This window comes from Oryctolagus cuniculus, chromosome 8 (assembly GCF_964237555.1).
Source record: "Oryctolagus cuniculus chromosome 8, mOryCun1.1, whole genome shotgun sequence".
Lineage (NCBI taxonomy): Eukaryota > Metazoa > Chordata > Mammalia > Lagomorpha > Leporidae > Oryctolagus > Oryctolagus cuniculus.
In genome coordinates this window covers 44,127,292-44,145,296 of record NC_091439.1, presented here as the reverse complement: position 1 = coordinate 44,145,296, position 18,005 = coordinate 44,127,292, and the positions used below count along the sequence as shown (strand labels likewise).

Sequence of the window (18,005 nt, the reverse complement as noted above, 5' to 3'; positions counted from 1 at the left end):
TCAATTCACATGCAAAGTTATTAAAAATCCATTTATAGTGCTGCCTCTAAGTGAAATCAGAAAAAAATGTAGAATCCAAAGATAGAACAAAGTTCTTAAGCAAATTCAGTCTAGTGGATTGTCTTACAATTTGAGCATTTTATTTCTATGTCTAGGTTGCGTTCTTGATCCCAAACATCTCTGTCACTGCCATCTTCCACTGCTTTTCCAAGCACATGAGCAGGGACCTGGATCAGAAATGGAGCAGCTGGGACTCAAACCAGCACTCCTATGCTGGTGTTACAAGTGGTGGCTAACTTTCTGTGCCAAAATACTAGCCCAACAGTTATGTAATATTAACATTCATATATTACTCTTTTCATAGACTATATCTCCTTTAGCACTCATTTTGGAATCAATGTAATTCTCAGTCTGGCAATTATTTTCCTTTGCTCCCAGATTTTCGGTGATCTTTGCTCATCAACTTCTACATCAGCTCTCCCAAAAGAGTGAAGCATAATTTCATATTGACGGAGTTCCTTATGTTTTCCCATTTCCTCAAAGCAGTGAGACAATCCATTCATTTCTCTTGTAGTACTCCTCCTTCTTTCCTTATTCTTCACAACAGTAGTTGAGCAAAAAAGAACCCGATATATATATATATATATATATATATATATATATATATGGCCTTTCATTAAATTGCCTCTCTCTTATTCAGCTACATTCTTGCCATCTCATAAAATCATAAGGAAATCAATTTCCTGCTCTTGGAAAGAGTTGACCTTATTGTTAGGCTGACTTCATTCAAAGTGAAAACAAAAGAATCCCTGCCCAGACCCTTTGTCACTGGCTCACATTTGTCTTACCCAAATGAAATTTTATTGTATGTACTTTTGGTTCTATCAATATCTAAGAAACAATATAAAGGTTCTTGTTTTGTTCTGAATGTAGGATTTTCATCCACAGAGTGCGATTGTGCAAATAGTAATTCAGTAGACAGTCCAACTGGAAACCAAGGGGTGTTTGCTCAAGGAATGAAATATTTGAAGACATCTTCAGAAGATGATTGTGGAGGATACGCCAGAGGTCTGCTGAGATGAAGAACAAAGACTGACAGGGACTGTTCTGGGAGTGGTTACCCCCGGGGAGAGAGTGAAGCCTTAGTGATTGATCTGAGTATCTCAGTAGACACAGAGGTGAGAGAGCAGAGATGGCTCTGATAATGGGATCATTCCTGACACCAGTTTGAGCTCTAGCCAAGTTCTCAATCTTACCCAAGGGAGGGGAATTAAATACAGGAAGTGTAAGGCAACGATTCTAGTCTGTTTTAAATTTAGATCCAAATCCTCTTAGCTGTATTAGTTATATAGCTGCACTCGACCTAAGTTTCCCCATCTGTAGAGGGCTGCACATTAAATAACTACTATGTAGAAATACTTCGCCAAGTGCTAGTCAGAGCAGGTATTCAATAGACAGCAAGTAAACCCCAAACAATAGAAAACTGAAAGGAATGTGACACATTTCTCTGACAGTCTATGGAAGTGCAAGATTCCACTGGGGTTTGTGCAGTAAAACTTGGGTAAGAGGTGTCTTGCCACTTTGGTGGCAAGAACAATAGTGTTTACTTGCATTTAGGGCTCAAGAAAGCATATCCCACATTGGACACACTTGGCACAGTGAGAAAGAGCTATCCAACAGTGCTCCTGAGAGTGTTATAGCAGACAACTGAAAGCACAGTGATAGGTGAGCATCAGAAAACCATCAGCAGTGAATAACTGTAGGAGATTAGAATAGCAAGACCCTATGATGGCTCCCATATAGGAACTGAGAGATTGGATTGGTGAGGACACATTCGCTATTCCTCTGCAGATTCTGAGAACTATTTGTGAGGGATTCTAGGGACAAGTTGCAAATGTACCTTTGTGATCCTTATGTTTCATCCTTGAGAAGTTTATGGCTAGTAAAGAAAACATGGATACGCATAAATGATTACAAAACCGCGGGGACAAAGCCTGTGAATGATGTATAAAGACGGTAAATATTTGGAGCAAGGTGAGAAGGGGTTGAGTACTGCTGTGCAGGACCACAGAGGGTAGGTAAAGACACCATGAGTGGTTTGAATCGGCACAAAAGAGTGTTCATCCAAGGGCAAGGAGGCAAGCATTTCCAAAATGAGTAAACAGCATGTGAACGATACAGTACATAAAACTTCATGGTGTGGCAAAGAACACAGGGTGCATTTTGAGAAGCGGTAGAATATGCAGAAGACAACATGGCACTGTAAGAAAACTATGCACAGTGAGGCTTCTTGCCCTGTGATTAGCACTTTACAACTGTATGCAATGTCTTAAAATTTCTAGGAACTTTAATGTCCTCATCTGAAAATGAGGAAAAAGACAGCCATATTTAAGTGTTTTTATAGAAATTATACAGAATGGAAGGACAGGCAGCCAGCCTAGATAAAATGCTTGAACTTGATATTTGGTTCAGCTCCTGAATCCAGCTTCCTGTTCATGCAGATTCTGGGAAGCAGTGATGATGGCTCAAGTTATGGGCTCCTGACACTCACGTGAGACCCAAACTGAGTCGTAGGATCCCATCTTTGGACTGGCCCAGTCCAGCTGTGTGGGCATTTGAGAGTGAACCAGTGGAAAGTAGCTCTTCAGTCTGTCTGTCTGTCCCTTCCCGGTCTCATTCTGTCTGTCTTGACCTCTCATATAAATACAATTTTCAAAACATGTGTATGCAATGTTTACTCCAGTATCTGTTGTGGTAGATGCCCAAGAAATATTAGATCTTCCTTCTAAACTTTTGTTCTAAATGTTGGCAGAGGCTAGATTGAGGTAGGATTTATATATCATGCAAAGACATTTGGATTTTTTGATATAGGCAAAAAGGACCTACTTTTAAGTTTAAAGCACTTGTAATTAGTAAAATTGATATTAGTAGAATAAAAGAAAAAGGAAAAAAATCCAAAGATGTTTTGAAGGTAGAATAGTCAGATCCTTAGGGAAGTTGCAAGCTAAAAGAAAGACAGCACTGCTCTGTGAGTGCTGGTCCCTAGGATTGTGCAGCATGTGGTGCTGGTGGAATGCTGGAGTGCACCCAGCTGAGTGACTGGTTGAATAGTGATCTATTAAGTGGCATAAAATATGTGAGGACACGCAGATGTAGCAGAAAAGGTAATGACTTCACTTTTGTAAATATTGCGTGAAACTAAAGCATACCTAAGAAAAAAAAGAATTCCATTTTTAACAAGTACATGTGTCTGCAGTCACTGACACATATCATGTAGTTTCATAAGTCAAGAGCTATATGGTGCCAGCGCTGTGGTGTAGCAAGTAAAGCCGCTGCCTGCAGTGCCAACATCCCATATGGGTGCCAGTTCAAGTCCTGGCTGCTCCACTTCCAATCTAGCTCTCTGATATGGCCTCAGAAAACAGTAGAAGATGGCCCAAGTCCCTGGGCCCCTGAACCCACGTGGGAGACCTGGAGGAAGCTCCTGGCTCCTGGCTTCGGATCTGTGCAGCTCTGGCTGTTGTGGCCAATTGGGGAGTGAACCAGAGGATGGAAGACTTCTCTCTTTCTCTTTCTCTTTCTCTTTCTCTTTCTCTTTCTCTTTCTCTTTCTCTTTCTCTTTCTCTTTCTCTTTCTCTTTCTCTTTCTCTTTCTTTCTGCCTCTCCTCCTCTCTCTGTATAACTCTGACTTTCAAATAAAGAAATAAATCTTTAAAAAAATAATTCAAGGGCTATAGACAGATTTGTCAACAAAACTAATGTAACACAACAGGTGATATAAGGAAAGCCAGTGAGGGTGAGTGAGAAGGAGAGAACAGAGGAAAAAATGATATATATGTGTGTGGGGATTTCAGGGGTTAAAATTATAGATGTCAGTTGAGAAAGACATTTTAAGAAAGATGAATTAGTGGATAGCATCAGATACAAATGAGTGGACAAGGGAAAAATAAGATGCAGAGTGATTATTCAATTGTTCAAAGTAGAGGTTATTAGTGGTGTGATGGGTTAGGGAAAATCTTGGTTGCTGTGTCCAATAAGCTGAGCTATGATATGCAAAAGTGAGTTATAATATTACTCTTAAAGTACTATGGGGTCTCATAATATCTGTTGAAAAGTAGAGGAGAATTGAGTGTATTTTAAGATGGAGAGAGGTGATGAAGACTTTAAAGATATAGGAACCCCGATGTTGTTCAGCAAGTGGTTTTGTCATAAGGGATGGTTTCAAATGTGGCCCTCACTACTACTCAGCACAACTCATTTTAGTTTTATTTATCTCTTCTGTTTCCAATGACATTCTATGTGTTTCCAACTTTCCTTACCTCTTACCCTCTGTAGAAGCTTTTACCTTAGAGTTCACCAGGAAAACTGAGAATGCCAGCTAAGATTCTGCTGCTTTTTACCTGGAAATGTGGAGGTAGGAGAATGGACAACCTTCACAAATGAGGTAATAGGAGTAGAAGCATCTTAGAGGAAGATGCGTTTCAGTGAAGTTCCCAGAGTAACAAAACTGATTAATACCAAGAGGATGGTGATAAGTATGTATAAGTAAGCATGCTTTTATCATGTCAGGAAGGATTCTCAAGACTGAGTGAAAGACTTGTAAGGAAGTTCAGTCATGAGCAAATAAGACTCAGGAGATAACCAGAGACTATGAGCATAACGATACTAGAAGGAATAAAATTATCACCATGAATTTCTTTGTGGCATTGGATAGGAAGCCCACTGGAGAAAGCACACATTTGATGAAGTAAAGAATTCCAGTTGTGAATTAGAGGTAGATACCATGGAGTTTGGGGTGAGAGGAGATGGAGGAAAGGAGAGGAAGAAGCCTTTGAAGTCCTAGCCATTAGCAGATGTTGATTTGTAAGTTTAAAGAAAAAAATAAAACATAATAGCATTTTAAGGCAGAAATGAGTTTTTAGACAGGAAAACTATCTAAAGGTCTAAGAAGGCATACAATACTGATTATCCACTACATGAATGACAGACAGAGGTATGGGAGTATCCACAGTGTATTATTAAACTGAAAAAAGAAAAGGTATTTGAATAAACAGGTGTGTGTGTAAGGAAAACACAGGAAGACACCCAAGTGTTAGAGATGCTCTCTAGAAGTGGCACATCTGGGGATTTCTGAGACAGATCTATGTTTAGTGAGTGCTGATGTTTATACAATTATGGGGCCTCCTTTACAAGAAAAAGATACAAGTTTATGGATGTAACTTAATTATAAGGGTAATTATTTATTTAGGGGAGCCCAAGTTCAATTATCTCCACAGTAAATCCTTCTCTATATGATTTTTATATTTTGTCTGTATTTATGTATACATATTTCATACAATGAACATGGTTACCTTAGAAAGAACTAATGGCATTTTAAAGAGAAGGAGTAAGTAATTGTTAATGTCAGCCATGCTCTCAAATAAACTCTCATCAGATGTTTTGTAAAGATCATGAAAAATGGTTTCTAACTGGGAGAATTACAGAGCTTAAGAGTTCATTTTGTCATTTTTGATACATTTCTAGAAAGATGCATTTTGTATCCACAAAATTTCTTCCTCAAGCTTCCCCTTGAATTTTATTTGCTTACATAAAACCACCATAGACAAATACCCCGAAACAAGAGGAAATTCAAACAACTCCTTTAATCAGTAAAGCTTTTTTTTTTCTTTCAAAACAAAACAGAAACAATGACTCCAAAAAAGCATGGACATGAGTTGTGCTGGTTTGGGTAACCCAATTTAAATGGATTTGCTTAAATTTGGTCACCCCGTCCGAAAGAGTTGTCACTGCGTGGAGCATTTTTTTTCCTATGGCCTTTGTGGCCACAGCTGCCTGCCATGGCAGACTGGAAAGCTTCTTCTGCCAGAGGCTTTCTTTGGCAACAGGAAGTGACTGTTGAGAGGAGTTTTATTCTGCTTCACTTGATCCTCTCCGTCGTCAAGGAAGTACATGAATGACTGTAAATGATGTGGGGACTGTCCCCGTAAGTTCCTGGTGAACAGATGGCTGCAGAACATATCACACAAAATACACAGGCCGGGTTTCCTTACCTTGGGAGAACATGGGTTTCTGTGATGAGGCGTGGCCTCTGGGGTGACCCCTTTTGGATCAGGAGCACTTCTCTCAATCAGGTCCCGGATTTCATTGTCCAGCTCCATGCTTTCACATCTGTCCAGGAGAATGGGAAAGTTACAGTTTACAAAGGCAATGAAAAATCATTCCAGGGTACAGCAACTTTATGAATAACATGGAGGTGTTATTCATGCAGGATCCTTCTCTAGAATCTCCCAAACTCAGACCACAATTTGTTTCATTTAGCCCATACCATAAAAGCACTCACTGGCACAAAGTGAAAAACAGACAACAATAGAGATTTTCACAGCTGGATAACCATGACAAGCCAGTATTGCTGAATTTCCTTTCATTTTGTCCCCCTCATCTTGAACTCTTAGTCTGAAAGTATTGTCTCTATAATCATCTGTTACAATTTAGCAAGGAGGCCGCCTCAAATATTTTAGTATTAGTGTCTAGTTCAAAGAGTCATTTCTAAATTTTTATAATTTCACTTGCTTGGGCTCCTGAACCCACATGAGAGACTCGGAGGAAGCTCCTGGCTCCTGGCTTTGGATCGGCTCAGCACCAGCCATTGTGGCCATTTGAGGAGTGAACCAGTAGATGCAGGACCTCTCACTCTCTCTGTAACTCTTACAAATAAATAAGTAAATCTTGAAAAGAAAAGAGGGCCAGCACCATGGCACAGTGGGTTAATCCTTTGCCTGCGGCACCAGCTTTCCATAAGGGCACCGGTTCTAGTCCCAGTTGCTCCTCTTCCAATCCAGCTCTCTGCTATGGCCTGGGAAGGCAGTAGAAGATGGCTCAATGCTTGGGCCCCTGCACCTGCATGAGCGAACAGGAAGAAGCACCTGGCTCCTGGCTTCGGATCGGCACAGCTGCAGCCATTGCAGTCATTTGGGGAGTGAACCAACGGACGGAAGACCTTTCTCTCTGTCTCTCCCTCTCACTGTCTGTAACTCTACCTCTCAAATAAATAAATAAAACCTTTAAAAAAAGAAAATAAAATGTGCTTTCTCCTTTAAAATAAATAAATAAATGTGGTTCCATGATGAGTTTTAACTCAAAACACCTAACCATTAAGTTACATGTGTTTCTAAAATGTATGCAAAACCCCTCAAGCCCATAAGACTGATGAAACTGTAGCATAAATCTTTAAGCAAGGAACACTAATAGCAGCAGCTTCAGAATGGGCACTTGATCTCTATTGCTACTGCTCTCCTGGCTGTCTTGTTCTTCTCTACCTGAATTATGAGTGAATGTGTTCTTCCTTACGCAATAACTCACTGAGTATCCGTTATTACAAGGCACTGAATTTGCACAGCAATAACCACGTGCAGTGATGATTCTGGTTTACTTCAGTGGGGAATGTGTATAGAGGCCAAGAGTTACTCTTGCCTTTTCATTTGGACAAGTGCTGATGTTTAACCTCAGAACTGCTCCCTCTGTACCATTAGGGGAATGGTTCAGCAGGCATCCCCCTGAGGTGCAACCCAAGGGGGAAGAGACATTATAGGGGTTGTGGGCTCCTGCATTTGGTACAGAGTGAAGCTCGGTGTAGTTACCACAGCGTCAGTGATCTTGGTCACCACAGAAAGAGAAGTAATAGCAAAGAAGAGTACCAGGTGATGGTGACTGGAGATCTGGAGCTATCCATGGAGAGAGTGAGTCTCAGAATGGACCACCATGGCCATTACAGGAGCTGTCCATGGAGAGAGTGAGTCTCAGAATGGACCACCACGGCCATCACAGGAGCTGTCCATGGAGAGAGTGAGTCTCGGTAGGGACCACTATGGCACTCACAGGGCTGCAGCACGTGGGAACTCAGCTGGGAATCCACAGGACAAGGAAGTAGTGGAGCTCCAGGGGTTATACTTTAGGATTTGGGCTCACTTTCTTTCATGATCGCCATTTCATGGCCATTGTCATTGTCACAATGATTAATGTGTCTCAGAAGTTACATGTGGCACCTATGAAAGAAGCGTATGTGTGAACATAACAGTAGGGCCTAGTATAAATCTCTAAATATCTGTGAAGCCTATTGGCCTGGCTTCTAAAAAGAGAAAAGTAATATCATAAGGCTATCAGTGGGATTAATGATAATACATGCACAATGCTTAGCTCAGAGCTAAGTATACTGTAGATACTGAGTAATTGATAGTTATTATTCTGAGAGCTAGACATAGTTACTAACCATTCTAACAAATGAATTTGGAAAGTCACAAGCATAAATTTGGTATGTTGATGAAAGTAAAATAAAAAGTGCAAAAATTTTCAATTTAGTTCAAAAGATAATCAAAAAGTTTAGCCTTGCTTTAAATAAAAGACAGCTGTGTCATCCATTCGAGTTGTATAACATTCTTAGCTACTCTTTTAGATTATTCTTTACTTAATTGCAAGACTTAAGCAGATAAAATATTTTTACCTTCTGTTTTGAATTAGTAAAATTCATTATGTTTTATGAATTTCAGTTTGCTTTAGATTTACTTTACAAAAGAAAGCAGAATTTATCAAGGTTTCTTTATTTTCTACAAAGTTCAGATTCCTGACAATTGAAAGAAGTAATTAAAGTTGATAAACCCTCGTTTCTCTTTCAATCACTAAATAATTGCATCCAATGTAATTACATTTTTACTATAACACCATGATCTGACAATTGAATAAAAAAAGAAAATCACCCTACCAGACTTTTAAACACAAATAGGACAAATCCTACACAATCTGTGCATTCATTTCACTGGTACGCATTACCCTCACCTTGGGATCTATTCTCTGATTCTGCTCACGGATTAGAAAAGATTTATGGTTCCAATGCTCTTTACCCTGAGGACTGTGCCTTCATCATTTCTGTTTCCCAGATAGGAAATCTGACACCCAGTGAGGGTAAGTAAACTCTCAAAGGTCAGTTAATTTATGAGGGGCAGAGCCAGGATCCACTCTGAAGTCTACAATTTTTACTACTCTACCATGGGGCTGTTAGTGACTTCAGGAGTGGTTAGTGCAGCATGGATGACTGTATTGCTTCTCAATAATCTGTTTTAGGTTTTCAATTTGATAGGCATTTGTGCTATATTTCTAAAGAAAACAACCTATTGGTTCTTCCAACTGCAACATGGCTGACTTATAAAGTCAACTGTTAGGAGAGGCTTGGGAGATCAGGTACTCAATAGTCTTTCGTGTGGCTCCTTATTGTGAGTGACCAGAGTCCCTGGACAGGATCCAGGAATATGTGAGTCATCTGGAATCAAATACAAAATAGCATGCATGTGTGTATTGTCTTTTCTGAAGACAACATTTTTTTAAAATTTCAATCAAGTTCTTGACCCACAAAAAAATCAGCCAATAAGCACAGGCTCAACTTCGGTTACTGTGATAAGTGACCACTTTAAGATAAAAATCATACCATGGCTTTCTTTATCTAAGAGTTGACTTTAATTTCTTCCTTCTTTTCCCTCCTTTCTTTCCCTTCACATTGAAATTATAAAAATTTAGAAATGACTCTTTGATTTAAACACTACTACTAAAATCTTATTTGAGGCAGCCTCCTTGCTAAATTATAAATGAACAGATGATTATAGAGGCAATGTTTTCAGACTAAGAGTTCAAGATGAGTGCGACAGAATGAAAGGAAATTCATTAATACTGGTGGAGCTCTTGGCTTATTCTCAGCTTATTATTTTTAAAAGATTTTATTTATTTATTTAACAGGTAGAGTTATAGACAGAAAGAGAGACAGAAAGATCTTCCTTCCGTTGGTTCACTCCCCAAATGGCTCCAACGGCCGGAGCTACGCCGATCCGAAGCCAGGAGCCAGGTGTTTCTTCCTGGTCTCCCATGTGGATGCAGGGACCCAAGCACTTGGGTCATCTTCTACTGGTATCCCAGGCCACAGCAGAGAGCTGGACTGGAAGAGGAGCAACCAGGACTAGAACTGGTGCCCATATGGGATGCTGGCGCTGCAGATGGAGGATTAACCTAGTGCACCATGGCACAGGCCCTTCTCAGCTTATTTTAAACTTATGTAAACACAAATCTCCTCTACTGTTACCTGCCCAGTTCCTGCTTTTCACTCAGAAGAATAAATAAACAGAGAGTACAGAACAATGATTCCTGTATGAATTAGATTTTTACCAATAGGATCACACACTAAGCCAGCTTGAATAGTAACTTTTTAAATGTTTCCCTTAAGGTGCATATGATTGCAAGGTTTTTTTTTTTCCTAGAATCACATTGGGGAGTAACATTCTGCCTAGTACCCTAGCAAGCAACCTGAGAGGACAGGGAATGGATGGTTTCCAGTGATATTTGGAGCCCTCAGCACTGTTACTAACTATTCAAGAATGTGTAGTACAAAGGCCTCCAAAAAATTACACAGAGGATGAAACATGAATGCCATTGTTTCTGTTGTCTTGTTGTTTTAAAATATTTATTTATTTATTTTAAAGGCTGAGTTCCAAAGAAAGAGAGAGGGAGAGGGAGAGAGAGAACTTCCATCTAAGGTTCACTGCCTACATAGCCACACAATGACCAGGGCTGGGCCAGGCCCAAACCAGGAGCCAGGAGCTTCTCCTAAGTCTCTCATGAAACTAGATCAGAAGCAGAACAGTAGGGACTCGAACCAGCGCCCATGTGGTATGCTGGTGCTGCAGGCATCAGCCTAACCCACAATTCCGGCCCCTGAATGCCATTGTTTAACAATTTCATCCAAGGATTATTTACTTATTTGAGTTCTATGTATTGATTAGAGGATGGACACTTGTTTGCCAGAAAACAAACAAATAAATAAATAAAATAAAAATAAATAGTTATAGTTTATTGCCTTTTAAGGTTGTTTCCTATCTACTACAAACTTGTTCTAACATTCTGGTATTAAACTGCCTGTAAATACTCAGCTCTTCAAATTCTGTTTGAATAAGCTTTCTTGTCTTTCTGGATACCTCATTAATTCACAAAAGAAAAGAAGTGAGCTATAATAATTACTTTGGATAAAATCTTGATTCTATAGGTTCATTGTATGTTTGTATGAGAGTTGTGCTTTTATCTTTTTGCAAACTGAATGTTAACATTACCAGAAATCAGCACTTTAAGGTCACTGAGTTGCTAGTTGGCATTAGTGACACTTGGTGAATGTGCAATCCCAGATCAACAGACTTAGTTTTTATGGTTACATGGCATGGTTCCTTCATTAATATTGACAAGCTGAAGAAAATAATTACACTCGATGGACAAACCAGATAGCCACCATCTTGGAAATCACTTGCAGGTATTTCAATGGCAAAGATATAGAAGGTGCACGGCGAACATGATGGCAAAGCAAGGAGGAATTTAGGATACTAGAGTTCTGCCTTCTTCCACAGACTCGCCCACTACCAACAGCCCACTGGGTCTGCTGCCCAAATCACATTTTCTGCTCTGATCTTGTGTCATAAGCCAGGTCTTTTAAAAGAAAGATTCTCGAGAACAAACCACATTTTCAAATCTGAGACAAGGAAACATCTAGAATGGAAATGCTTCAAGATGTTCAGAGACCAGAAATCATAGTCTGTGGTGAACCAGAATTATCGCATTGTCCGGAAGACTCTAATCAAGCAGCAGAATTTAGATGTAGTCCCTTGTTATTATGATTAGGGCTCTTAAAGATGTTTTTGACTAATTTTGAGTGAAACACATTACTTGATAAAGAAATTATTCGGGGGTTGGCATTGTGGTGTAACGGGTTAAGCCATTTCCCACCATGCAACATCCCATATGGGAGCTGGTTTGAGTTCCAGCTGCTCCACTCTGATCGAGTTCTCTGCTAATGGCCTGGGAAAGCAGGAGAAAATGGTCCAAGTCTTTGCATCCTTGCACCCACGTGGGAGACCAGATGAAGCTCCTGACTCCTGGCTTTGGCTTGGCCCAGCCAATTGGGGAGTGAACCAGCGGACAGAAGACCTCTCTGTCTATCTTGACCTGTCTCTGTAATTCTGCCTTTCTTTCTTTTCTTTTTTATTTTTCTTTTTTTTGACAGGCAGAGTGGACAGTGAGAGAGAGAGAGACAGAGAGAAAGGTCTTCCTTTTCCATTGGTTCACCCCCCAATGGCCACTGCGTCCAGCGTACCGCGCTGATCCGAAGCCAGGAGCCAGGTGCTTCTCCTGGTCTCCCATGGGGGTGCAGGGCCCAAAGACCTGGGCCATCCTCCACTGCACTCCCTGGCCACAGCAGAGAGCTGGACTGGAAGAGGGGCAACCAGGACAGAATCCAGCACCCCAACCAGGACTAGAACCTGGTGTGCCGGCGCAGCAGGTAGAGGATTTGCCTATTGAGCTGCGGCACTGGCCATCTGTAATTCTGCCTTTCAAAAACTAAAATGATTTTTTTAAAAAAGGAACTATTCTGTGTATATGTGTTTTGGATGATTTACTCCTGTTATCTAATTATTTTTAATAATTGGAAAGATTAGCAGTTGAAGTTTGAAAGGTGGTAGAAGGCAAGAGTTTACCTGAAAAAATTTTAAAGTAGCAAGATCCTCAGGCAAGAAGGAATATTTCTAAAAGTTTTATACAAGCCTGTGTGGTTTAATCATTGAACTAAGTGTATAAAAATTGATTTTCCATATCTGAAATGAAAACCCAGAGGATTAGGAGATAGTTCTTATAAACATGGACTGTGTCATTACCCTCAATTTGCATTCTTGGCTGAATGGCTGTTTATTTCCTCTCTCTCTCTCTCTCTCTTTTTTTTTTTTTTTTTTTTTTTTTTTTTTTTTTTTGACAAGCGAAGTGGATAGTGAGAGAGAGAGACAGAGAGAAAGGTCTTCCTTTTTCCATTGGTTCACCCTCCAATGGCTGCCGCGGCCGGCGCGCTGCGACCGGCACACCGCGCTGATCCCATGGCAGGAGCCAGGTGCTTCTCTTGGTCTCCCATGGGGTGCAGGGCCCAAGCACTTGGGCTATCCTCCACTGCACTCCCTGGCCACAGCAGAGAGCTGGCCTGGAAGAGGGGCAAGCGGGACAGAATCCGGCGTCCCGACCGGGAGTAGAACCTGGGGTGCCGGTGCCGCAGGCAGAGAATTAGCCTATTGAGCCGCAGCGCCGGCCTCCTCTCAGTTTTTGTGATGTGCCAGGACACCATACTGATGTTTTATACCTGAGCCAAACCTCTTGTGGCTATGCCCAGGAGGACTGTGTGCACAGAGAAGCCAGACTGGTCAGTGAGATTACACGTGCTGTCTGTCCCTTTAGAGCCTCCTTAAGTTTATTTGCGGTTGGAAATAGTGCACTGATTTAATAGAGCCGCTAGAGGGCACTATGCATTCAGTTCAGGTAGAAAATACTTCCTCATGTTGCTCAATTTTTACTTAAGGTTGAGACAGAAGTGCAGAGAACGTGTGCTGTTCATATAAATAACTACATCTGTTTTGCTTTACTTATCTTAAAACTTCTAATAAAAATGATTTAATTATCTTTTTTAAAAAACATGGAATGCTTCACAAATCTGCATTTCATCCTTACACAGAAGTCATAATAATCTCTGCCTTGTTCTAGTTTTACTATAGATAAAGCCAAAGTGGGCACAATTATTTCCTCTTCAATAGCTTCTTTTAAGTTGTGATCCTTGTTGTGCACTTATGTAAAAAATTCAAACAGCTTTCCTTCTGTATGCTATGTAGGAGCTTTTCTGAAGCAGGTATTTTTAAATGTATAGAATTACAATGAAAAATAACTGCTTGTGATTCAATTCAGCACAGTTTGAACTACCTATAACAAAACTAACGTAAGGTATCTGACAAAAAATATTTTGCACTCTATCAGTGAGGTCAAAGTTTCAGGACTATGCCATCAAAGATGAGAACATTAAGTTGTAAGTAAGTTGATTTTTTTTTTTTTTTGACAGGCAGAGTGGACAGTGAGAGAGAGAGACAGAGAGAAAGGACTTCCTTTTCCATTGGTTTACCCCCCAATGGCCACTTCGGCCAGTGCAATGCAGCTGGCGCACCATGCTGATCCGAAGCCAGGAGCCAGGTGCTTTTCCTGGTCTCCTATGGGGTGCAGGGCCCAAGCACTTGGGCCATCCTCCACTGCACTCCCAGGCCACAGCAGAGAGCTGGACAAGAAGAGGAGTTACCAGGACTAGAACCCGGTGTGCTGGCGCCGCAGGCAGATGATTAGCCTATAGAGACGCGGTGCCAGCCTTGATTTTTTTTTTTTTAAAGATTTATTTATTTTTTTGAAAGGCAGAGTTACACAGAGAGAAAAGGAGAGAGAGAGAGAGAGAGAGAAAGGGGAAGAGAGAGAGAGGTCTTCCATTTGCTGGTTCACTTCCCAGTTGGCAGCAATGGCCAGAGCTATGCCAATCCAAAGCCAGGAACCAGGAGCTTCTTCCAGGTCTCCCATGTGGGTGCAGGGGCCCAAGGGCTTGGGCCATCTTCTATTGCTTTCCCAGGCCATAGCAGAGAGCTGGATCAGAAGTGGAGCAGCTGGGACTTGAACTGGTGCCCATATGGCACTGCAAGCAATGGCTTTACCTGGTAGGCCATAGTGTTGGCCCCGTAAGTTGATTTTATGAAAGCAATAATCCATTAAATTCTTTTCTTTCATCATGTTTATATGGATGTGAAATTCCTGGAGTTTATTTTTGTGTCCAAAATTAGGAAGTACTCAAAGAACTGATCAAATAAGGAGCACATATAAAATCAAAATTAATAATGTTAAGAATGTCTTGTAATTCATTACTTAAAATAGCAATCATCAATCTATACTGACAAGAAGACTTGAAAATAAATTTTAAAAGGGCTAAGAAAAAGCTTCTCTTTTTTATTTTTCTTTTCTTTTCTTTTCTTTTCTTTTTTTTTTTTTTTTTTTTTTTTTGACAGGTAGAGTTACAGACAGTCAGAGAGACAGCACTGGCCCCAGAAAAATCTTTTCTTTACATTGGAATGCCTGTCAACAAATGTAGGTCAAATTATTAGAAAATCTTTATCTGGGGTCAGTGTTGCAGTGCCATAGGTTAAGCTACTGCCTGCACCACTGGTATCCCATATCAGTGCTCTGGCTCAATCCCAGCTCCTCTACTTCCAACCCATCTCCCTGCTAATGCACCTGGGAAAGCAGCGGAAGATGGCCAAAATACATCCATGCGAGACCAGGATAGGGTTCCAGGTTCCTGGCTTCACCTGGCCCAGATTTGGATGTTGTCAGCCATTTGAGAAGGTATCTCTCTCTGTATGCCCCCCCCCACACCTCTCTCTCTCTTTCTGTCACTCTGTCTTTCAAATAAATAAAATGAGTCCTTTAAGAAAGTCACTATTTGACAACTATCATAGTGGTAATTCAAATAAGAAATATCTTGGGGAGGCATTGTGGTACATCTGGTTAAACCATCACTTACAATACTACATCCCATATCAGAATGCTGGTTCGAGTACTGGGCACTCTGTTTCCAACCCAGCTCCCTGCTGATGTACCTGGGAAGGCAGTGGCAGATGGCCCAAATCCTTAGTCCCCTGCCATCTCTGTGAGAGACAGGGATGGAGTTTATGGCTCCTGGCTTTGGCCTGGCTCAGACCTGGCTTTTGTGATCGTTAGGAGAGTGAACCAGAATATAGAAGATAGTTTTCTGTTTCTCCCTCTCCCTCTCTCACTCTGGCTTTCAAAAAAAAAAAAAAATGAATGAATATTTACAAATAGGAAATACCAATGATGCTAAAGCTTGTGACTACAATTTTGATGAGGAATGGGATAGTTTTATAATTTCATAAAATTTTCCCCAACCCTTCAAATACTTAGGGGATACAAAAGGAAACAGTAAAGAAAAACTTTACATTGGAGAATCTTGGCAAACACTGTTTTAATCAACTGATCAAAGTTAAAATCTCCTGTACAGAGAAGAATCCAAACTGTAATCATATGAGAGGTGGCATTTAAAAGACTCAGCCTCACATGTGTGGTATTCCTGCCAAAAATACAAAACCTGAATCCAAGTATCAAGAAACAGTAACCAAAAGCAAGTAGAGAGACATCCAATGGAATACTGGGCGTCTCATTTTCTAAAGCTACCAGATAATGAAAGCCAAGCAAAGACTAAGGAATTGTGCCAGATTACTGGAGATTCAAATCCATTGAAGCTAAGTGTAACATATGATCTTGGATTGGATCTTTTTTTTCTGTGAAGGACAGTAACAGGCTAGTTGGAAGAACTTAAAGGGAGCTGGAGGATTATATGATAGCAAGGTACCAATGTTCCTTTTCTAATTTTGATGGTTGTCTTACAGTAGTATTGGATAATGTCCCTGAATGTAGGAAAGACACATCAAACTATCCAGTGGTAATTTACTTCCAAATGGAGAGAAAAAAATATCTCTGTATACTTCTCAGGAATCTCAGGAATTTTTTCTAGGCTTGAAATTATTTGAAGGCAAAAGTACTGAAAATATTAAACTGAAGTAAGTTCTGATTTGATACGTAAATTAGGAATCATTTTATAAAATAAAATTACCATCTCATATGCATCAAGAACTAAGATATATGTTGATAAATCTTTCTTGTGATTGATAAAATTAGGGCAAACTGAAGCAGTTAGGATGACTTAGGGTTCTGTTTTGTTTTCCTAAAAGGAAGTAGAGGAAGAGCACTTATGTGAAAAAAATTACTTTGCTGGCCTGTTGTAGTCCAAGGACACCAGAAAGAGAAATTTCCCATGTTAATATTTACAGTCTGAATTATAAAAATTACACAACAAACAAACAAAACCCCCAAACCTTGAATGTCTTCCCAGTTTCTCTGTCTGCTGGCTGGCATTTCACCTTCCTGTGCACATCTCACAATAAACAGATAGGCTCTGATGAAATCCTTGGATGACAGACGCCTGACTTCAGAAATGTGGCCAGCACTCACATACAGGCACAGCAGAAAAATAATGCCAAAAGGCTTTTTTCTCATTTAATTAAGAAAATAGTCTTTAAAAAACTATTTTGTGTAAGACCCATTGATTGTCAACACCAACCACTTGAGTCTTCATGATTTGAATGAGATTCCAGAGGAAATAAATTTGTATAAAAGAGAGCTTTTATTTTTTAACTAAATACTTGAAAAAATTATCCCACAATGTAGTGACTTTTATACAGTTTAAAATGGATATTTATCACAGCATTATTTTATGTAAACACTATAAAGCCAGTGAATTATGGACCTTGTCTATGTCCTTGTGAGCATAGAGAACAGATCATTTTTTCCTATCTGAAATGGCAAAACTAAATCATTGAATTCAAATTGGAATTATCAAGGGTTATGAGTACACAAAGCAAAAATAACTAAAGTAATAGCTACTGATCTTCATTACCAGATCAACAGCTGTTGATCTTCATTTGTCTTTTTTATAGGATTGACATAAAAGCACCTCTGGTACTTGTAGAAATGACACTAATCAAAGGCTAGAAGAAAATTCCCCCAAAGCTGGGCAAATTAGAAAACACAGCAGAAACGCTTGCCTCACACATGTAGGCCCTTCAAAATATTGGTAGGAAAGGGAATTACAAAACAAGTTTATTTTGGTGCAAAACTTATTGAGAGGCTGGTGCTGTGAAGTAACAGGTAGATCCGCTGCCTGCAGTGCCAGCATCCTATATGGGTGCCAGTTTGAGTTCTGGCTGCTCCACTTTTGATCCAGCTCCCTGCTATGGCCTGGGGAGGAAATGGAAGATGACCCAAATCCTTGGCCCTTCACCCATGTGGGAGACCAGGAAGAAACTCCTGGTTCCTGGCTTTTGATCAGGCCATAGCCTGGAACTCTATCCCAGTTTTCCATGTGAGCTGCAGGAGCCCAAGGACATGAGCCATCATCTGCTGCCTCCCAGGATGCATCACCAGGAAGCTGGATACAAGGTGGGATATCCAGGGACCCATCTCAGCACTCCAATACAGGATATGGGTGCCCTAAGCAGTGGCTTCACCTG

General features: G+C 40.4%; 1 protein-coding gene and 1 non-coding gene across 2 annotated transcripts in view; both read right to left on the bottom strand.

Moving 5' to 3' along the window:
• Positions 1 to 6,160, bottom strand: part of TNIP3 (TNFAIP3 interacting protein 3) — a 67,658-nt gene extending 61,498 nt beyond the window's left edge. The window contains exon 1 of the mRNA XM_051819818.2: positions 6,051 to 6,160. Coding sequence (XP_051675778.1) covers positions 6,051 to 6,158 — 108 coding nt within the window. The 5' untranslated portion in view covers positions 6,159 to 6,160. The remainder of the gene's footprint in view (positions 1 to 6,050) is intronic.
• A 7,365-nt stretch (positions 6,161 to 13,525) lies between these two features.
• Positions 13,526 to 13,629, bottom strand: LOC127483334 (U6 spliceosomal RNA). The gene has a single exon (XR_007909529.1). It is a non-coding gene; the product is annotated as a U6 spliceosomal RNA (small nuclear RNA).
• Positions 13,630 to 18,005: the final 4,376 nt, after the last annotated feature.